The 24,082-nt window shown below is 33.1% G+C and overlaps 1 protein-coding gene across 1 annotated transcript in view; it reads right to left on the bottom strand.

Moving 5' to 3' along the window:
• LOC134714488 (probable E3 ubiquitin-protein ligase HERC1) overlaps positions 1 to 24,082 on the bottom strand; it is an 81,983-nt gene that overhangs the window by 31,068 nt on the left and 26,833 nt on the right. Inside the window, exons 23-41 of the mRNA XM_063575774.1 lie at positions 23,064 to 23,186; positions 22,364 to 22,420; positions 21,933 to 22,024; positions 21,347 to 21,401; positions 20,746 to 21,017; positions 20,179 to 20,397; positions 19,471 to 19,591; positions 17,471 to 17,711; positions 16,614 to 16,738; positions 16,082 to 16,222; positions 15,296 to 15,402; positions 14,521 to 14,823; positions 13,775 to 14,014; positions 13,160 to 13,243; positions 11,358 to 11,568; positions 8,379 to 8,518; positions 7,779 to 7,942; positions 6,343 to 7,253; positions 243 to 441 (exon numbers count right to left, since the gene is read on the bottom strand). Of these exons, the coding sequence (XP_063431844.1) occupies positions 243 to 441; positions 6,343 to 7,253; positions 7,779 to 7,942; positions 8,379 to 8,518; positions 11,358 to 11,568; positions 13,160 to 13,243; positions 13,775 to 14,014; positions 14,521 to 14,823; positions 15,296 to 15,402; positions 16,082 to 16,222; positions 16,614 to 16,738; positions 17,471 to 17,711; positions 19,471 to 19,591; positions 20,179 to 20,397; positions 20,746 to 21,017; positions 21,347 to 21,401; positions 21,933 to 22,024; positions 22,364 to 22,420; positions 23,064 to 23,186 (3,805 nt within the window). The remainder of the gene's footprint in view (positions 1 to 242; positions 442 to 6,342; positions 7,254 to 7,778; positions 7,943 to 8,378; positions 8,519 to 11,357; positions 11,569 to 13,159; positions 13,244 to 13,774; positions 14,015 to 14,520; positions 14,824 to 15,295; positions 15,403 to 16,081; positions 16,223 to 16,613; positions 16,739 to 17,470; positions 17,712 to 19,470; positions 19,592 to 20,178; positions 20,398 to 20,745; positions 21,018 to 21,346; positions 21,402 to 21,932; positions 22,025 to 22,363; positions 22,421 to 23,063; positions 23,187 to 24,082) is intronic.

Below are 24,082 nucleotides of genomic sequence, written 5' to 3'. Positions count from 1 at the left end.
CAATCACATACCTTCAAAATTCTACAGAGCACCTGTTAGGCTTAAGGTTTCCTTAATATCATGGTCATGCAATATCTTTTGCAAAAATGAAAACATTAAACACACGATAGGATTTCCTTTTGAGATAAGAGATTGCTGTTACCTTAATATGTAATAAGTGAGAAACATTTAATAAATTTGACTATTTGGAACTCTATCTTAAGTCAAGGCACTGATCGGATCAATAAGTAAGTAATCCATACCCTCTTCTTAAGTATTTCAGTATAGATGTCTGTGAATTGCCATTATTTCTGGTGTCTTCGTTTTCTCCTGAGATCATCTCCTCTGTTCTATTAGCTAAGTCTGTTGTAGAAGTTTTAGTAGAAGGAGGGATGTCATTTATTATCTGTTCTGGTTTTATTTCTAATTCTTCTATTGACTTTGATAATAATGTTACTTTGGCTGAAAAAAGAATAAGATTCAGTTTTACCATAAAATCAACCTTTCTGTAACACAGCCATATTAGAAATTAACACACTGTTTATCTTGCTATTTTACAAAGAATGTATTACCGTATAGACACCATTTGTGTACATGAGCTTTGATGAGCCTTCATTTTTATGTAAATGTCCATTTTACTATTGTATCTTTATAATTGACCATATAGGACATAAATAGCAGTGATTGTGTTTGCATATACATGTATGGGTTTTTTTTGTGTGTTTTTTTGTCTTAGTGTTTCATTATAAATATGGGATCATAAAGGATATATGCACTTCTCATATTTTGAAGTAAAGATTGTTTATGCAATTCTTGCTAAGCGATTTTGAATTTACTATATCTTGTGAACTCTCTCTCTCAATTAAACTCTAACTGTGACTTTCAAGACAAAGTGATTTTTTAAGATTCTGTTACACTAGAATACCAAGAGAAACATTTCTACATGTCCTGCTTCTTGTTCACATATTGTATGTTATGTATGTCCCTTACTTACCACATAAATCACCAATACAAGACTCCTCCTCTGCTGTACATGTTATTAACCTTACTTACCATGTAAATCACCAATACAAGACTCCTCCTCTGATGTACATTTTATTAACCTTACTTACCATGTAAATCACCTATACGAGACTCCTCCTCTGCTGTACACGTTATTAACCTTACTGACCATGTAAATCACCAATACAAGACTCCTCCTCTGCTGTACATGTTATTAACCTGACTTACCATGTAAATCACCAATACAAGACTCCTCCTCTGCTGTACATGTTATTAACCTTACTGACCATGTAAATCACCAATACAAGACTCCTCTTCTGCTGTACATGTTATTAACCTGACTTACCATGTAAATCACCAATACAAGACTCCTCCTCTGCTGTACATGTTATTAACCTTACTTACCATGTAAATCACCAATACAAGACTCCTCCTCTGCTGCACATGTTATTAACCTGACTTACCATGTAAATCACCAATACAAGACTCCTCCTCTGCTGTACATGTTATTAACCTTACTGACCATGTAAATCACCAATACAAGACTCCTCCTCTGCTGTACATGTTATTAACCTGACTTACCATGTAAATCACCAATACAAGACTCCTCCTCTGCTGTACATGTTATTAACCTTACTTACCATGTAAATCACCAATACAAGACTCCTCCTCTGCTGTACATGTTATTAACCTGACTTACCATGTAAATCACCAATACAAGACTCCTCCTCTGCTGTACATGTTATTAACCTTACTGACCATGTAAATCACCAATACAAGACTCCTCTTCTGCTGTACATGTTATTAACCTGACTTACCATGTAAATCACCAATACAAGACTCCTCCTCTGCTGTACATGTTATTAACCTTACTTACCATGAAAATCACCAATACAAGACTCTTCCTCTGCTGTACATGTTATTAACCTTACTTACCATGTAAATCACCAATACAAGACTCCTCCTCTGATGTACATTTTATTAACCTTACTTACCATGTAAATCACCTATACGAGACTCCTCCTCTGCTGTACACGTTATTAACCTTACTGACCATGTAAATCACCAATACAAGACTCCTCCTCTGCTGTACATGTAATTAACCTTACTTACCATGTAAATCACCAATACAAGACTCCTCCTCTGCTGTACATGTTATTAACCTTACTTACCATGTAAATCACCAATACAAGACTCCTCCTCTGCTGTACATGTTATTAACCTTACTTACCATGTAAATCACCAATACAAGACTCCTCCTCTGCTGTACATGTTATTAACCTGACTTACCATGTAAATCACCAATACAAGACTCCTCCTCTGCTGTACATGTTATTAACCTTACTGACCATGTAAATCACCAATACAAGACTCCTCCTCTGCTGTACATGTTATTAACCTTACTTACCATGTAAATCACCAATACAAGACTCCTCCTCTGCTGTACACGTTATTAACCTGACTTACCATGTAAATCACCAATACAAGACTCCTCCTCTGCTGTACATGTTATTAACCTGACTTTCCATGTAAATCATCAATACAAGACTCCTCCTCTGCTGTACACGTTATTAACCTTACTGACCATGTAAATCACCAATACAAGACTCCACCTCTGCTGTACATGTTATTAACCTTACTTACCATGTAAATCACCAATAAAAGACTCCTCTTCTGCTGTACATGTTATTAACCTTACTTACCATGTAAATCACCAATACAAGACTCCACCTCTGCTGTACATGTTATTAACCTGACTTACCATGTAAATCACCAATACAAGACTCCTCCTCTGCTGTACATGATATAAACCTTACTTACCATGTAAATCACCAATACAAGACTCCTCCTCTGCTGTACATGTTATTAACCTGACTTACCATGTAAATCACCAATACAAGACTCCTCCTCTGCTGTACATGTTATTAACCTTACTCACCATGTAAATCACCAATACAAGACTCCTCCTTTGCTGTACATGTTATTTACCTTACTTACCATGTAAATCACCAATACAAGACTCCTCCTCTGCTGTACATGTTATTAACCTTACTCACCATGTAAATCACCAATACAAGACTCCTCCTCTGCTGTACATGTTATTAACCTTACTTACCATGTAAATCACCAATACAAGACTCCTCCTCTGCTGTACATGTTATTAACCTTACTCACCATGTAAATCACCAATACAAGACTCCTCCTCTACTGTACACGTTATTAACCTAACTTACCATGTAAATCACCAATACAAGACTCCTCCTCTGCTGTACATGTTATTAACCTGAATTACCACGTGAATCACCAATACAAGACTCCTCCTCTACTGTACATGTTATTAACCTGACTTGCCATGTAAATCACCAATACAAGACTCCTCCTCTACTGTACATGTTATTAACCTGACTTACCATGTAAATCACCAATACAAGACTCCTCTTCTGCTGTACATGTAATTAACCTTACTTACCATGTAAATCACCAATACAAGACTCCTCCTCTGCTGTACATGTTATTAACCTTACTTTCTATGTAAATCACAAATACAAGACTCCTCCTCTGCTGTACATGTTATTAACCTGACTTTCCATGTAAATCATCAATACAAGACTCCTCCTCTGCTGTACATGTTATTAACCTGACTTACCATGTAAATCACCAATACAAGACTCCACCTCTGCTGTACATGTTATTAACCTTACTTTCTATGTAAATCACCAATACAAGACTCCTCCTCTGCTGTACATGTTATTAACCTTACTTTCTATGTAAATCACAAATACAAGACTCCTCCTCTGCTGTACATGTTATTAACCTGACTTTCCATGTAAATCATCAATACAAGACTCCTCCTCTGCTGTACATGTTATTAACCTTACTTACCATGTAAATCACCAATACAAGACTCCTCTTCTGCTGTACATGTTATTAACCTTACTTACCATGTAAATCACCAATACAAGACTCCACCTCTGCTGTACATGTTATTAACCTGACTTACCATCTAAATCACCAATACAAGACTCCTCCTCTGCTGTACATGTTATTAACCTGACTTACCATGTAAATCACCAATACAAGACTCCTCCTCTGCTGTACTTGTTATTAACCTTACTTACCATGTAAATCACCAATACAAGACTTCACCTCTGCTGTACATGTTATTAACCTGACTTACCATCTAAATCACCAATACAAGACTCCTCCTCTGCTGTACATGTTATTAACCTCACTTACCATGTAAATCACCAATACAAGACTCCTCCTCTGCTGTACATGTTATTAACCTTACTTACCACATAAATCACCAATACAAGACTCTTCCTTTGCTGTACATGTTATTTACCTTACTTACCATGTAAATCACCAATACAAGACTCCTCCTCTGCTGTACATGTTATTAACCTTACTTTCCATGTAAATCACCAATACAAGACTCCTCCTCTGCTGTACATGTTATTAACCTTACTTACCATGTAAATCACCAATACAAGACTCCTCCTCTGCTGTACATGTTATTAACCTTACTTACCATGTAAATCACCAATACAAGACTCCTCCTCTGCTGTACATGTTATTAACCTTACTTACCATGTAAATCACCAATACAAGACTCCTCCTCTGCTGTACATGTTATTAACCTTACTTTCCATGTAAATCACCAATACAAGACTCCTCCTCTGCTGTACATGTTATTAACCTTACTCACCATGTAAATCACCAATACAAGACTCCTCTTCTGCTGTACATGTTATTAACCTTACTGACCATGTAAATCACCAATACAAGACTCCTCTTCTGCTGTACATGTTATTAACCTTACTTTCCATGTAAATCACCAATACAAGACTCTTCCTCTGCTGTACATGTTATATCCCTTACTTACCATGTAAATGACCAATACAAGACTCCTCCTCTGCTGTACATGTTATTAACCTTACTTACCATGTAAATGACCAATACAAGACTCCTCCTCTGCTGTACATGTTATTAACCTTACTTTCCATGTAAATGACCAATACAAGACTCCTCCTCTGCTGTACATGTTATTAACCTGACTTACCATGTAAATCACCAATACAAGACTCCTCCTCTGCTGTACATGTTATTAACCTGACTTACCATGTAAATCACCAATACAAGACTCCTCCTTTGCTGTACATGTTATTAACCTTACTTACCATGTAAATCACCAATACAAGACTCCTCCTCTGCTGTACATGTTATTAACCTTACTTTCCATGTAAATCACCAATACAAGACTCCTCCTCTGCTGTACATGTTATTAACCTTACTTACCATGTAAATCACCAATACAAGACTCCTCTTCTGCTGTACATGTTATTAACCTTACTTTCCATGTAAATCACCAATACAAGACTCTTCCTCTGCTGTACATGTTATATCCCTTACTTACCATGTAAATGACCAATACAAGACTCCTCCTCTGCTGTACATGTTATTAACCTTACTTACCATGTAAATGACCAATACAAGACTCCTCCTCTGCTGTACATGTTATTAACCTTACTTTCCATGTAAATGACCAATACAAGACTCCTCCTCTGCTGTACATGTTATTAACCTGACTTACCATGTAAATCACCAATACAAGACTCCTCCTCTGCTGTACATGTTATTAACCTGACTTACCATGTAAATCACCAATACAAGACTCCTCCTCTGCTGTACATGTTATTAACCTGACTTACCATGTAAATCACCAATACAAGACTCCTCCTCTGCTGTACATGTTATTAACCTGACTTACCATGTAAATCACCAATACAAGACTTCTCCTCTGCTGTACATGTAATTAACCTTACTTACCATGTAAATCACCAATACAAGACTCCTCCTCTACTGTACATGTTATTAACCTTACTTTCCATGTAAATCACCAATACAAGACTCCTCCTCTGCTGTACATGTTATTAACCTTACTTACCATGTAAATCACCAATACAAGACTCCTCCTCTGCTGTACATGTTATTAACCTTACTTACCATGTAAATCACCAATACAAGACTCCTCTTCTGCTGTACATGTTATTAACCTTACTTTCCATGTAAATCACCAATACAAGACTCCTCCTCTGCTGTACATGTTATTAACCTTACTTACCATGTAAATCACCAATACAAGACTCCTCCTCTGCTGTACATGTTATTAACCTTACTTTCCATGTAAATCACCAATACAAGACTCTTCCTCTGCTGTACATGTTATATCCCTTACTTTCCATGTAAATCACCAATACAAGACTCTTCCTCTGCTGTACATGTTATTAACCTGACTTACCATGTAAATCACCAATACAAGACTCCTCTTCTGCTGTACATGTTATCAACCTTACTTACCATGTAAATCACCAATACAAGACTCCTCCTCTGCTGTACAAGTTATTAACGATCTGTACAGTACAGTTTGGGCTCTCTCTAACTCAGCCAAGGAAAACACTTTGTTAAGTAAGGAGGTACACAAGGCAACTTTCACCATCTTCTTCATGAACAATCTCAGCACAGTCTTCATATCTTCATTCCTTCTAACTACAGTGCCATCAATTAATGCCTTGTTACTATCAGCAGCCAGATCAGACTTTGGAACCAATAACATTTCTGAGAACTTGTTTGTCCAGATAATATTATTTAATGCTTTCAGAGCACTGACTTGTACAAACGAGGCTTGAAACTCCTTCTTTTCTGATATTTCAGGTTCTAATAAGTCGCAGCTCTCAGATAAATCCTCTGGCTCCAGTACTGGCTGTATATCTGGTTCTTCTATAGGGTGTGTTTGTTCAGCAGATTCTCTAACTTCTGGTGGAGACACTGCAGGTAATTTACTAGAATAAGAGGCAGATTCCTGCTCCCTCTCCTCGTCCACGGAACTTTCCTCTCTGGGAGAAGACACAGTAGAACCAATACTACAGTCCTCTAGTTCTAATGTCTCCAGTGAAACCAAAGGGGCTTTCCTTTTATCAGCATTGTGATCTTCTTTACCTTCTTCTAATTCCTGCTCGATTACCCTGGCTATGTCTTCATCAAGTTTCTTCATCAAGGCATCTGTGGCAGCTTTTTCTTCTTCTTTATTTTTAGAATCTTTTTCTGTCGTTGTTTGAGTATTAACATCCTTAGTTGGCTTTCCTACTTGGTTACTTGGGAGGGACAACAGTTTTACTATCGCCCCTAAGTGAGCAGCTGTGAAACCATCTAAATGATTGGCATCAAACAGGACTGGTTCAACTGGTTTCAGCTTGCTTATTAGAACATCACTGAAAATAAAGCAAAAGATAGTCTTACTTTTGTTTCAAAAACATTTTAGACATTAAAATTCTAAAATGATAAGAACACCCTCAACAATATCAATAACAAACATAGCAGAAATGGATTTTTTTCTTTTTATTTCTTGCTTATTGTGCTGAATGTGCTATATAGGTGCACCACTGTTTGGAAGGTTTAATTTTGGAGAATAAAACCATGGACTATATAACCCTTTTTTCAACAAGTCTCTTATAGTTACTAAAGAAACATAGGCTCAGCATATAATAACAGTCAAAGAGAAAATCACAGAGAATAATCTTATCCATAGATTGACATTGAGAAAGCGTTATTTTTCTATTGTATTATCTCAATTACATTTGAAATGTGTGAACTATTTATATTTTTATGTTAAAATGGGCTATAATACCTTTGGGTTTATAAGCTTCATAACTATAAAATTTGGAAAAAGAAAATTTTTGAAAAATATAAAGTCAGGAACATTACAATTGTCAGCTATGTAATAATGGTTAACAAACCTGCTTGTAGAATCTCCATCATCCCACTGGACTTTAACTGTGGTGGCTCCCTCTATAGACATACCCATTATATAGCCTCTCTTTGATGTAGAGGTGTGGATACATCTTCCTCCAACACGTAGGCCTGGATCTAAACCACCTATCACAGCAAGACTGGGCCATACCTCAAATGATACAAAAATAATCAAATCTGACAAAATTGCATGTCACAGTGAATATATAAACCATCAATGAGCCAGACATTCATCTCACTTTAAACTGGATTTGCACATGCAACATATCCAAAAAATTCTGTTTCAAGAAAATATTTAACACTTGTATGGTATACTGGTATGAGTAAAGTCTTATATACCATTGTAAAAAATTGCAAATGATGATGATTGCATTTGATTATATTAATGCTTTCAACATTCCATAGTAGAACTGACCAAGAGAATTTACTGAACTTTATAAATTACTTGCAATATTCATAACATGTGCAACCAAAAGGTGATTCTTAAAGTTATTGCCCCAAATATCAACGATGTGCAACTTTCATACAAATATGCAACAAAAATTGCATAATTTTTTCTCGAACATCAATATGACATTTTACAATACCTCATTACATAAGACTTTAATTGTTTCCTCATCACTGTAGTCAACAGTTTCCTCCTCTGTAGTAAGTTCAACATTGTCTTCAGACTCCACCTTTTCTCCTGTCTCTTTGTTGTCAAGGTCAGGTTTGGAATTATCCTGATCTAAAGTAAGGAAAATAAAATTCACATTCACGGATATTGTTTCAAATTGTTTTAAAACAAAATTTCAGTTATGGGTTGGGAATGCCATTACTACCATGTTAATTTAACACTTATCAATTAGAAAGTTGTTAATGAAAATACACTGAGTTTCATTGAAATTCTGTCCCAATTGTTTTTTTTTATAATAGACATCTTGAATTTGTATTAACAGTAGCAACAAGAGGGAGATCTTACTCTTTTGATGCACCTGAGATCATCACCAACCTCTAATGGGATTGGTGTAGTGTTTAGGACTTTGTTTGTCGTTGTCTTTCATTTTTTATGACAAGGTGTTGTCTGTTTTTCTTTGACTTGTTAGTTTTTAATATCCCTTGGTATCTTACTTCTCTATATAACACATTTAACCTCCCCCTTTTCCCAAATGAAAATCAAAGAGCTGAAAGCTCTGAAGAAAAATGACGCCACTGTCTCTAATATTGGGATAGTTTTTATGCAAGTCTTGATTTTCACATACCGTAATTAGTTTAACAATGCAACATGTATCGTAAGCATATATTTGATATTCGTATATGTGTGTGTGTGTGAAGTGAAGGTGACAACTGGCTGGTTTTTTAAGACAAATGAATAGGTCAAGACTAGCTGAATTGTACAAATAAATACCGTAGAAAGGCTTGTATATTTCTCACTGGTACATAGTCTGAATCTGAGTCCGTTCGCTTCCATTCACGTTTGCGCCCACTCATTTTCACCCCTTTCACTTTCACACCCTACATGTTCGCACCCAATCTTAATTGGTTTTGTGTTTAATAACTATGTAAGCAAGTGTTTTCTTATAAGTATAATTGTTGTCATTGTCTCAAAATAAAGTGAGACAGCAATTTTTTTTTTTGTGTTGAATAAATCTTAATTATGTTTTGGATAAGGTATTGCTAAAAATAATAATAATCCTTTCTAAATAAAGTGGTATTTTGTCAACGTTTTATTTTGTGTTGAATAACTCTTAATCATGTTTTGGTTAGTGTATTGCTATAACTTGTTTCATTGACTTGTTTCAAAATGAAGTGAGATTCTGACTATGTTTGTTTCTGCGTGTTGAATAAATTTTATCATGTTTTGGTTATATTAGTGGATTGCTATATTTTGGTTTCTATGTTTTATTGTTTCGTTGTTTCAGATCAATGGGACCAAGCTGTTAAAAACAATTATCTTTTGTGTTTTTTCCTTTAAAATCTTCAATGTTTTACTCATACCAAGCTATAAATACATTCAGTATTTACACCAAAGCAATTTAAAACAACAACCATAATTTTCCAATTATTCAACTTGAATTTGAATTAAAATTGGGCGTGAATGAGTAGAGTGTGAATGTGCGAACGTGTAGGGTGCGAAAATGAATTGGGCACAAACAGACCTGATGCCAAACAGTCTGAACCCCCTTCTCCCACAAAATATTAAGTAAATAATCTTTTTGTTACTGCTATCAAAGGTCTAATGAAACTCAGATAGTTTCAAACATTTGTCAAAGAATTCTAGTCAAACTGGCACCTAGTTAAATTGGCACCTGAACGTCGTAGGAAGGCGTCCCAGAAAAATGATAAAATAGCCTTGCCAGACGTCATAATTATTTGGACTTATACATGAGATATTGTGTATTTTTCTGCATTATTTTAACCAGTTGAGCATTTTACAGGATTGTTGGTTTAATGCTGTTTAAACTTTACTGAAAAACAAACACCTTAAATTTGCTAATTATTTGGCATGAAAGTTTGATTTATTGAAAGGGACTCATAGTTTTCCATTTTATTTTAATAATTGACTTGTTTTTACAATTACACAAATTGTCTAATTGTTAAAACAACAGCTTTGGTAGGGCTTTGTTGTTTACCTTTATACACTACATATTCACTTTCGTTTCGTGGTTTACCAAAATACACAACAACATATTCACTATGTACTTGGTAACAGTAATTAATTAATTGAATAGAAAATATTATATCAAATATTATTGGATGCCGAATTGACGTCGAATAGGTGACGATTTGACTAGATGCCAATTTAACCAGGTGCCGACTTGACTTGTACGTTTCAATTCCTCTGCGATCGTTTGCGGTATTTTCTTGAGAAAACATATTTTCCATCATCAAAGAGAAGAAGAAACTGCTTTAAAATGATTCTGGAACGCTTCATGATTGTTAAAATAAGTTTAATTCACTCAAAAACAATTTTAAAACTTGCGATTAAACAGGAAGTTTCCAAAGCACGTGTAAAAGAAGAAATTAACCGGTGAGAGTGGAAATCCGTATATGACAGATATCCCTATAGTACGACTTTGAAAGTAAAACGGTTCAATCCTTTTGTAAAACAATCTTTAATATACCTATCACATTAATGTTTGAATGGTCTTAAGCTTATTCAAACCATATAAGTCGGTATGAAACACCAAAACGGAATGAACAATAACCGATTACGTTTTGTAGTTTACAAATTCTAAAACTGGTTCCCGTCAAACTACAACACTTTGTTCGAGTGTAGTGGAATACAAGCAAAAACCAGTGTAAACTGGGTCCTGGCTGGTTTAATACTACACAATGATGCATAATGATAACACAAGCAGATTCCAGTTTGTTTGGAAAATAGGAAATACGAAACCAAGCGCGGTAGGCAGAGCAATGTAATGAAGTTCAGGTCGGCAGTTATGGAACAATGACTGCGTCATTTTCCAAAAATATACGAATGTGCACAATGTCATTTTGTAATGGATTGAATGGTTCTATGAGTTCTATATATAGATTATGTAATTGATTTAGAAAAAACATATTTGCAAAGATGATAAACCTACTTTTAGATGGTGGTGTAATTAGTTCTTTGACTTTGCCTAACTGTTGAAGCATTTTCTCACAAATATGTGCAGCCCAAACTTCATTTCTGTGTAACGTTCTAATAAGAGAGATATTGGCCTCCACCATTACTGCAGTAGCTGGGGCACACTGAGGGTCTCCTGCTAACAGTTCATGAGAGCTTTCACACATCTGCATGTCCCCCATTCTCACCTAAAATTGCCAAAAGTTAAAATTAGAAAATCTATAACTACAGTTAACAGTCTTTTTCACACAAATTATAAGGCTTGAATAAAATGGAGCAATAAAACCTTTAAATGTCAATTAATGCTATTGAGAATTTTTCCATAAATTTTGTCTCATAGCAATATAACTGGATGCTGGCTTTTTCACATTTTCATGTTCAAGTTTTAGGTTTTCAATTAAATGCAAATCAAAGTAATAGAAATGTTTTATTGTGGGTAGCCTACTTAAGCCATATATAAATCTTAATTCTAATATGACGTCCTTATTACACTTTGTTGACAAAGCCGTGTTCTAATGAGCACAAAAAATATGTTTGACACATGCGCACGAACTTTTTATAAGTAACGTTATTTCCATCGTTATCCTTTTAAATATTTACATTTAAGGTTCCACTAAAGTCAAAATATAGGACACTTCATAAACATCTAAACTTTGCCTGTATTTTTCAACCTATAAGGAATAAAGTCATAAACTATGAGAACATATGTTCATTTAAACATACTTTATATATACACATTGTGTAAATTGTAAATAAACTTGAAATTGTTATGTTGTGGCCAAACCGGTTCTTGGGGTGAACACTAAATTTTCAAAAAAATCTGCAGGCCTGCAAGACGACTGAATTTGCGTAAAATTGGTATGGACGAATACTATTACATGTAATGCAGGGCAAGCGGATGCTGATTTGTCACATACATATGTTTTAAAGGCATATTTGTCCAATTTCTGTATTGTACCTTCGATATTCGTTCACTAAGATACATGAAATTAACTGAAACTCGAAAATCAATACATTTTATAAAAAATCAACATCCGCTTGCCCTGCATTACATGTAATAGTATTCGTTCATACCAATTTCCGCAAATTCAGTCGTCTTGCAGGCCTCCAGATTTTTTTGAAAATTTAGTGTTCACCCCAAAAACCGGTTTGGCCAGAACATAAAAATTTCAAGTTTATTTACAATTTATACAGTGTGTATATGTAAAGTATGTTTAAATGAACATATGTTCTCATAGTTTATGACTTTATTCCTTATAGGTTGAAAAATACAGGCAAAGTTTAGATGTTTATGAAGTGTCCTATATTTTGACTTTAGTGGAACCTTAAGCAGCTAACATAAACTTTTATTACATATTTTCATCAAACAACATATATTTACCCTGCTCGTAGTTTTTAAACTTATCAAATATGAAATGTAATATACAGACTCCTCGGGGAGAAAACGGGAACAGCCAAACATTCTCACCTTATTTTCGTACGCTTCCACCTATAAATATATTGTATTTGTCATGTTAGAATCGAAATAATTCCTTCATGTCATGCTCTATGCTCATTTTAACATGGGTAGGCATTATATTTGACCACATTTTACACCTCGCTAACGCTCAGTGTAAAATATCGACAAATATAATGCCTTCCCATGTTAAAATGAGCATAGAGCATGACATGAAGGAATTATTTCTTAATTAATAATTAGATTTACATAATTACACGAAATACATATAAATAAAACTACTGCAAATACTGCAATTCCCATGGATTTAACATGTACATTACCTTTTCCCATGGATTTCCACTATAAAACATAACACAAGGATAAAGTTCTGATGCATCAATATCTTCAAATGCCACTCTCAAATCCTACAATATCATATACCAATTAAATTAAAGGAATAAAGAAATAATTGTGTTACAAAACCACTTTTTGAAATTGGATATACATGTGGCTGAGAACATTATTTAAAAATAATGAACATAAAAAAAGTCTGCTGAAAAAACATTGACAACAAGAATGTGTCCCCAGTACACGGATGCCCCATCCACACTATCATTTTTTATGTTCAGTGGACCATGAAAATAGGGGAAAATCTCCAATTTGGCATTAAAATTAGAAAGATCATATCATAGGGAACATGTGTACTAAGTTTCAATTTGATTGGACTTCAACTTCATCCAAAAACTACCTCAACAAAAAACTTTAACCTAAAGTATGACAAACGGACGGACGGTACAACGGACGGACAAACAGAAGTACACACAGACCAGAAAACATAATGCTCATAAATGGGGCATAAAAATCTATGACTTTAATCATTCAAATATTCAATATTTCAAATAAATCTCAAATGGAACCAGTATTACCATTAACAGCAAATGTATTAAAATTCTTACCTCTCCATTTTTAGCAAAAGCTAATGTTCTAGCATCCATGTCCAGAACCACAGTGATACAATCTCCATGTGTATAACATGGTAGAGTCAGACTGTGTTCTCCACCATGATAAACGTTCCCACTGTAAGCTCTGTACAACCACATATCATGGGTCGATCTGTGGGCGTAGTCATGGACAGGCCATTTAGCTACACCTAAACAAGTACCTTCATTTCCTTTGTTTTCTTTCATTACATACACCTACATAATAAAGCTGAAATTGGTCAAATATATATCTGCAGACCTAAATTCACATTTCTTTATTCTATTTTTTTCAAGTGTAAATAAAAATGAAACACATACTTAGATTTTTTAATTAGATTTGCAGGTGATTTAAGTGACTTTAAGACTTGTGCATACATTTTTTTCTTCATGAATAGCCCTTTCTTGGGAAAGACAAAAAACGTATTTAAACTTTACGATTGAATCAGTCAACACTACCAATGATTAAACAAAATTAAGTCTTCTTTTTTAAATAATAGTTTAAATCTAGAAGTTTTTTTAATTATTTTTATGTATTCATAGATATTTATTTCAACACAATGCTTTGTTTTATAATGTAAAAGCTATTAGAGGAGGCTTTAACTCATGGTACAAGACCTTACACCTAAAAATATCTAAAATTGGCTGAAAAATTAATTATATTTTTTTAATCAATACTAATTAGTACACAATAAATGATTTCACTCATTAACATAATATCTGACCTTCCATTTGTAACATCCATTTCTCATGACAGTTACTCCAAGTCCATAGCCTTTCCCTGAGGAGCTGTGTGTCAACACATTGTTTCCTTCGACTGTACAATTTACACATTTGTCAGTATCAAACATGGCATCCTGGATGTTGGTCTCAGTTACCTCCCCTTTCTCAGATAAATCTTCCTGTCCATCCATGGCAGACAGTTTCCATAACAACTGGTTTTTCTTGGTATTTACTTCCTGGTTTGCTATTTTCTCAGGAATTATCCACATGTTGTTAGACAGAAAGGTAAAGAGATCATCAACAACCTGAAATTAGATATATGTGAACAATAATGATAATAACCAGCAATACAATAATAATCATGTGCAAATTTTAAACCAATAAATTTGAATTGTTTCAATCATATTGATGAATAAAATACATAATGTTGTTAACACAGTTAATCTTAAGTTTCAAAAATTTCTGTTTCAGTAAGATTGTTTATTTTTATAATATATTTCAGAGCTTTAACATCAATGCTTACATACCATTTTTCAAGTTATTTAGCATATCCATTGTGTTTTTTCAATACATATGATACTATTGAAATGTTGAAACAATACTTTGACTTAATCTTCAGGCAACACAATTTCTTGTCGTTGTTGTTGTTAATAAACAGACTTGTAGGAACAAATAAAATACAAATTTCAAAACATTTTGATGAATTAAAGTTTAAAATGCAATTGTTAATATCTAACAATTTTCAAACATTAAAATAAAGACCTGTTTTTAACTTACTTGTTTTAGGAAATCCTTATCTGTTTCTAGTGTTATAGAAGACAATACTGTTTCTAAAGTATTCATAGCTATAAGTCTAGTCCTAAGTTTGTAATAAGTGTTAGTCTCTGAAATGTAAATATAATTCTTAATATAATGTGACCCCAAAAAAGAAAAGTACAATTACTTAACCAGACAAATCATAAAAAAAAGTAAAAGTTTCCTCAATCGAGAATGGTGGTGAAAATTGAATTAGTTTCGTTTTATAAATCTATGAAATTTTAGCAAATAAATATATTAGGTGTGATACATGTCTTCAAGGTATATACATACATTCTCTTGCATTTGAAGGATCTTGGTTGAAAACTGTGGTAGAATTTGATTTCACAAAAACGACACCTTCTATCATTAATAGTAATACTTCTGAAATTTTACCATCCGTAAAATCTGTAGAAATTTTACAAAAGTGAATACAATTATGTACACATCTCCTATGTTTACAGTTTTGAACAACTTCAACGGCTCTGGGTTAATTTCTATAGGAATAATTAATTACAAACAACAGGACCCTCTTTATGCCTTTGACTACATACTCACTAACCAATCTGCACACCCAATATTCACCTTACTATAAGCCAATTAGAAACCTAGAAAAATCAGTAAGCATGCTTCATAGGGTCATAATTTTAACTAGAAATTTTCAATAACATATAAACTATATAGTTTCATCTGATTCCTTGAGCACTCTTTTAAACAAAATACTGTAACACAATTCACAAAGTTATTTCTTTATGCCCAATATCTTACCTAAACCATAGCCAGCTATGGAAAGAAACATATTTATCCACTGCTTAGATGACAAATGTTGTTGTATTGTTCTAGTTGATGCAACTCTCTGCAGGAACAGCAAGAAGTCTCCTTGCACAGTTGGACTATATTTGGTGTTACCTATAAACAAATGTAAAAGCAAATAATTTACCATTGTCAATTTTTCTACTGTCATTGCTTTAAAATTTACAGAGATATCTCTTGCTTTTATTATGTACATTAAAATAAACATTTCTACCAATTGTATAGAGATATTGGAGATGAAGTGTGTCAACATAGTTGGAATGAGTAACTGGACAGATACCATCTAAGCAAACAAAGTAGGTAGAAAAAGCATTTGCTGTATATCTGAAGAAAATGTCAAAGTCATTATCAAATTGTTTAAACTGTTTCTGTTTGAAAAACTGGTTATCGTAAACAAGTTCAGTAATGATATATCACATGGAAATAAAAATAACTTGTTGCAGATGCTTGACACAGTAAAGTTTACTATACAGAGACGCATTCTTACAATCAGTTTTAGCTGTTATACACTTAATCATCTGTTGTTCTACATTACATAGACTCTGAAGCTGTCTCCATAGTAAGTCCAGTACTCCTTGTATTACACCACTACCAAGCTTGTCAGCATATACACTGTAATAGATTCATAAGTCAATATATAATATTGATATCATGTACAAGAAAACATGTACAAAACTTTATTTGTATGTTCTGTGCCATAATAGACATTTCCATTTAAAATTCTTACTTTAATAATTGCAACTTTACAGAGATGAAAACAATGAAAAATTACCCCCATGAGTAAAACAATACATGCACATTTTTAAAGAACAGCTTTCAATTGTTTAGTGACATCTTCTATTTCATACTCTCATCTGTATCCATAAAAACAAAAGAAATCCATGTTCAAAATGAAAAATTATATTGTACTATTCTTAAAATGGATAAGTATATAAAGAATAATAGGTAGTTTCGTTTTTGATACTGACTATATCATTTGGAATATCAAGATGAGCCCGTTAGGGTGAGTTTAGATATTCCACATGATATAGTCAGTATCAAAAACGAAACTACCTATTATTCTGTTTATCAGTAATTATGACTTCACACAATGTATTCCCTAATACTTTCAGTGATACAGCCAGTACGTTGATACTCGAAAATATTAGGCAGTAAGATCAAAGGGAAAATTTACAAATTACCGATAATCAAAGCTATCACAAGATATTAATGTGCAATTAATTCTTATTCAATTCATACTGGGTTGCTTTCTATATTTATTTTTTTACCACTTTTCATAAAAGAAGAATACAAAACGTACATTTGCATAAAAAAAACTGTCATAATATTTTGAATAATACATACCCAGCTGTCAATGTAATAAGTCTCATCAAGTTTCCACTGGACATCTGTAATACTAGGCTCAGCTGATCTTCCTGAAGTTTCCAGTCAGCTGAGGGCATTATATAGGACATATGTGTGGTCCCACCACTCAGTGAGAACAGTAATGGTAGGAGTCCACACGAAACAGCTAGAGAGATATCTGATGGACAGTACTTCATTGACAAGGAATACCCAGTCCATAATAGGAGCTTCTTTTTCACATCTGAAATGACATTTTTGGTACTTAATAAAGTGCTATTCAGGAAAATTAGTATTGTGGTTAGACAATATCTTATATAATACATTGATACAGGGAACCAGGCTAATTCCAATATATGATTTACTTTGATTCCCTAATTTTAATATAAAATGCAACCCCAAATCCTAATTCATTTTTTTCCCAGGAATACCCTTAACACAATTACACAAAAGTAGAAAAAAAACAATGGAATCATGTATACAATATCTATTTGAAAATACATTTGTTTAACATGTTTAAAGAGGACTTATGTGATATTTCTCACTTTTATAGATATGGGTTTTGTTATGAAAAATTACAAAAACATCTTGGACAAAAATATAAAATTAGAGGTGCTCTATGCCATAATATACCAATTTTTTCAAAAAGTTTTCATTGAAATGCTGTTTCTTGTCTAGAAAGACTTATAAATACAAAGTGTAGGTATATAAACATGAATCATTTAGACCCTTCTACAACGAAATTTGTTTGACATGCACACGTATAAAAATTGCGGTTTTTATCCAACGCAATCATAGGTTTGAACGTAGTTTTCAATTTAGACTCGTTTATATTTTTTGTTTGGGCATGTATCATATTTTCCCTCCGGTTGATATGATCCGTTCATCCTATATTGACTATTAAATTCAAGAGTCAATCTTAAATTGAGAGTAAATTATATTGCCTTCCAAATACCGTTTCGATCCCTAACATCACTGAAGAGACATTTATTGTCGAAATCTAGATCTGGTGTACTAAAGAAATATTGACACCGAATGTTTGTGGCACAACATCGTGGTCACAAGTAAACAATTTTTTTTTCTTTCTGTGACGTATTAAATTTATATTAAGATCCATTTTGTTACATCTTGTGATCAATTTTATTTGGCAATCGCCAATGGCAGTCAGCAGGGTTAAAGAACATCAGTTGTTCGACCTGTTAGTCAAATGCGTTTTGTTTAAATATACCTTTTCACTTTTTTGGTCTTTTGAAAAATGTTGTTTGTGCTGTTTTTAGACCCTTCTACAATGAAATTTGTTTGACATGCACACGTATAAAAATTGCGGTTTTTATCCAACGCAATCATAGGTTTGAACGTAGTTTTCAATTTAGACTCGTTTATATTTTTTGTTTGGGCATGTATCATATTTTCCCTCCGGTTGATATGATCCGTTCATCCTATATTGACTATTAAATTCAAGAGTCAATCTTAAATTGAGAGTAAATTATATTGCCTTCCAAATACCCTTTTGATCCCTAACATCACTGAAGAGACATTTAATGTTGAAATCTAGATCTGGTGTACTAAAGAAATATTGACACCGAATGATTGTGGCACAACATCGTGGTCACAAGTTAACAATTATTTTTTTCTGTGACGTATTAAATTTATATTAAGATCCATTTTGTTACATCTTGTGATCAATTTTATTTGGCAATCGCCAATGGCAGTCAGCAGGGTTAAAGAACATCAGTTGTTCGACCTGTTAGTCAAATGCGTTTTGTTTAAATATACTTTTTCACTTTTTTGGTCTTTTGAAAAATGTTGTTTGTGCTGTTTTTAGACCCTTCTACAACGAAATTTGTTTGACATGCACACGTATGAAAATTGCAGTTTTTATCCAACGCAATCATAGGTTTGAACATAGTTTTCAATTTAGACTCGTAAACATGAATCACTATATATTGCCACTTCAGAACCGGAATAATAATCAATAAAATAATTTTAAACGAAAAACCAACCTGGATTATGCGTATTTATTTTGTCTGTGTTTATCAGATCTTTCACTAATAATTCATATATCTGGTGCACAGCTAATTGTATTTCCTGTTGTGTTTCAGTCTTGGCAGACTTGATCTCATCCTAGAAAGAAAAACAAAACTCTTACTAAATAAACTCATCATAGATACCAGGACTAAATTAAGTAAATATGCCAGACACACGTTTAGTCTACTTAAGACTCATCAGTGACACTCGAATCCAAAAAAGTTTAAAATGCCAAAGTACAAAGTTGAAGAGCATTCAGAACCAAAATACACTTTGACTTCTTATTACAGAATTATTTTTTTTTTTTTTTCACCTGTCTGTACACTTGTACACAAGAAATAATTCTGATACCTTGTTGCTGAGCTACTTGCACTAATAAAAAGTTCTGTTTGTTTCTTACATATGAATTATAATAATCAAGTGTTGTAAACTCTCATTTGGACCCCTCGTAATATGCAACTACATGGTGCTTTTTGTACAACCATGGCACATACAAACTTATAAAAGATTTGTAAAACTGTTCTCATTAATATACAAAATTAAATATCATCACCAGCCAAAATTAGTACACATAAAAACTATGTCTAAACATAGCTTAGATAAATAAAACCATCATGAAACACAAGAACTCAAAACTGATTGTTAAATTTTAGTTATTTTGATAAATATCTAATGTGTATTACCTGGTAGTGATATAACTGTGCATTTTGATTGGCTACATGCATGTCTAAAGATGAGCCGAAATTAAAACATGAACCAAAACTGAAGCATCCTGACAAGAGTTGTACATGTACAGAACATAACAATGTTGTCAATGTGGTCGGCTGGTTATCGGATTTCTCCTCTAGTTCCTGTTGTGTTGATAGTAACTCTCTTATCTGATTCAAGGCATATAGTCTAGCCTGAAAAATAAAAAAATAAACACATACCAGAATTTTAATTATATTTAATAAATATACACAAAGTTTATATATATATATGCATTTTTTTTTAAAGAAATATAGTGAAAGGCTTAACTATGTTAATACACATATACTACATTAAGTTTCATTCCTCTAGAAAAAGACTGTACAATGACCCATAGTTGTTTATTTCTGTGTGGAGAGCTGTCACATTGGCAATCATACCACATCTTCTTTTTTTATAATTGATAGGTAGGGAACACAATCTATAAATCCTTGACACAATGTAAATGTACCTCTGCTCTAGATTGTTGATGTTCTAATGCCCTTTTAACATAGTAAATGTACCTCTGCTCTAGATTGTTGATGTTCTAATGCTATTGCCATCTCTTTAGGATCAGCATTGGATATCTGTGCAGCACCCTCATGGTCAGACACACCAGAACTACAGCCTTTGACGTTCTCTCCACAAACAAACTTACAAACATTAGTGGCTACCTCACCAGCAAATGACCTCTTCCTCACATGTACAGATGAATGGCCATCTCCAAGTCTCTCTTGCTGCCATCTTAATCTTCTTAAATTCTCCTTCACTCTTTGTAATGACAAAAATTGTATTCCTACAAAACAAAATAAATTATCTTTAAGATGTGAATAAAATTTGTAATCATTTTTAACTTGAAAGGAAAATCACCCAGATGTTTAAATAGTTCTCATTGAAAGTCTCCATATAGTCTTCATGCTTCTGGGTTTTCCCTCATCATAGTAGGACAATAACATACCTAAATGAAGTACCTTTGTACAATTTTTTATAAAGAAGTCAATAAATTTAAACTAATGATAGAAGCAAGAATAAAACATATAGCAATACCAACATCTTTTCAATTTTAAGCTATTTATTTTTCAGTGTCATAATTATTCATTATAAAAGCAATACATAATTTATTACCTCTTGTATTTTTCATAGAGTTATCTGTCTCCAAGTTGATAATACCTTCCTGAAACTATATAATTTAAAGCATTTAAAGTAAAACTTTTTTTTAATGTATATTGAAAATGTATCGAATATGTAGATTTCTAATAATATATGGTAATTTTTACTCAATTACAGTTTACAGATTTTGTTTCTTCACCATCAATTTAAATGTATTTAATTTACACAAACATAATATTAAATGCATCAATTTAATAAATGACAACTATTTAAGTACATGACCTATAAATTAAAGGATGATATATACTAGAAGTATGTTGATTGGCACGAAACAAAAAATGTTTAAATGTTAAAATATCTTAATTATATTGAAACGGGTGATATTGTATTTGAAATCATTAATGAATTTACACTCCCCTTGTGTATAATTAAAGCTCTTTGATAATATGGTCATATCATTTTGATATTTAAACTAGGAAGATTTCAAATAAAATTTTAAGATTTTTAAACATTAACTTGGTCATAATCAGATTAACATTGGTCAAAGCGAGAAAATCAATCTCCTTGAGATGACCAATGATAATATTTAACTATAACAAACCTGTCCACTGATACTTCTGCTGAGAATATCGGGAAAACTTCCTCTTCTGGGCAAGGTGAATAAATTTTCTTCTTCTGACTTTGTCTTTTCTTCTGTTTCATAAAAAAAGACAAAATAAACTAACAATCTTCAAACATGAAAATATTTTATAACATATGAATTTTTATACAATATAAAATTGAAAATGGAAATGGGGAATGTGTCAAAAAGACAACAACCCGACCATAGAGCAGACAACAGCAGAAGGTCACCAACAGGTCTTCAATGTAGCGAGAAATTCCCGAACCTGTAGGCATCCTTTAGCTGGCCCCTTAACAAATATATACTAGTTTAGTGATAATGAACTCCATACTAATTTCCAAGTTGTAAAGTATTTTTAGAAATAAATACACTCTCTAAGCATTTCTATAAACAAAACAAATGATACCTACCATGGTAAGATGTTGTCTTGTCATTTCTTTCACTTATTGACTGTTGACTAGGTGGATCTGGAAAAGATATAACAGTCAATAATAAATCAAATACTTTTTAAGAACACAGAAATCAATATAAGTGTTAGGGCATTGCATTGTCAGGTAAACAATAAGTTAACAAAATTAGCAATACATGAACATGATGAAATGTACTGGATTGTTGTTGGGCAGGGAGTAAACATGGGAAAGCAGTTCACCAAAAAGAATATGTATTCATAGGAAACAATGCCCTCTCATTATATGACAGTTTTGTATTTATTGAACTTTGAACTATTGGTCAGAACACCTACTTTGGCATAAAATCTTAAAAGTAATATAAAAATGGACATGTGTACTTCATTTCCAAATTTTAACCCAAAACAAGGTGAGCTCAAACATATCAACGTAACTGGTCTTCATAGTTTATAGACCAAAATGTGAACAGACTGACCTAACATTCAAGTAAAAGTAACATTTTCCGGATACCTTTTTACTTAATGCTAGCGCAGCCACAAAATAACCAAATAAACCCAGGTTCTTTACATAAACTATGATATATCAGAAAACATAACACTCCCTTACTACCATAGTCTGATCATAAAATTGTGTATGCCTGGACTCTATTAATTTTTTCATTACATTTTCTTGCAAATATTCTATATATTAAATGATTTCAAACCTGTGACTGCTGGTCTGACACCAAGTAATATGAACAAACATCTATGTTGATATTCTCTACACACATCTTCAAATGACGTCTCCTTCAGTGGGGGAAACGCATCTTTTACTGTTCCTTCATCATCTGGAAATTATACAAAAAATAGCACAACTAAATTATTTAACACAATGTTTTTAGAAACAGAAGGGCTATAACTTTTTTTACCAATAAAGGCAAATTCATTCTGTCTCCCAAACACATAGTTGATCAGAAATAAAGTCAAAAGATTGGTCTAGAAGCATTTTTTTAACTGTTATTTGGAAACCATGGCATGATAAAGATCAATAAAATTAAGGAATAACAGTACTGTAGTTGAAGAGTTGCCACCCTCAATTGTAGATTTGAAAGTTGCAAATGCAGTTTTACTGGCGACTCGTAGGGGAGACAGTAAAACGGAGATTTGCGACTGTCAAATCAAAATTGACGGTGGCAACTCTTCAACTACAGTACTGTTATTCCGATTCTAATGCATTACAAAAAGAAAAAATACACTAAAACTTGAAAAAATGTCTAAATTTGTCAAATATAAAAAAATCCGCGAAAATTCATGAGTGATTTTGGCACAAAGAAGCAATGGCTAAATGTGACGTCATACAAATGAAAACTTACAAACTGCAGGTTATTACGTTACCTGTACGCTTCATATTGGGATAAAATTACATTGGTTGCAATGAATTACATTGCAGGGATCTCCATGGATGAAAATTGAACGATGGAGGAACTTTCACAATCAGAAACCATATCTACGCTGTACAGTGTAGCACTATCGAAATTATTTCATCCCTCCACATAAGGAAAGGTGAACATGCTTATTCATTGCTTATTTAAATTATATTTATTTGAATTTTCTTTATAAATACTATATAGAAGTATATATATTTTCAATAATTGCCGTCAGTTGTAACCCTTCAAAGGCCAAGCCCTCATGCCCCCTCCCTTAACCTTAGTCGAGAATGACCAAAAGCTATCACGAAGTTCCC

The sequence above is a fragment of the Mytilus trossulus genome, chromosome 4 (assembly GCF_036588685.1).
Source record: "Mytilus trossulus isolate FHL-02 chromosome 4, PNRI_Mtr1.1.1.hap1, whole genome shotgun sequence".
Classification (NCBI taxonomy): Eukaryota; Metazoa; Mollusca; class Bivalvia; order Mytilida; family Mytilidae; genus Mytilus; species Mytilus trossulus.
Note: the sequence above shows the minus strand (reverse complement) of the source record. Positions and strands in the feature narration are given on the sequence as shown.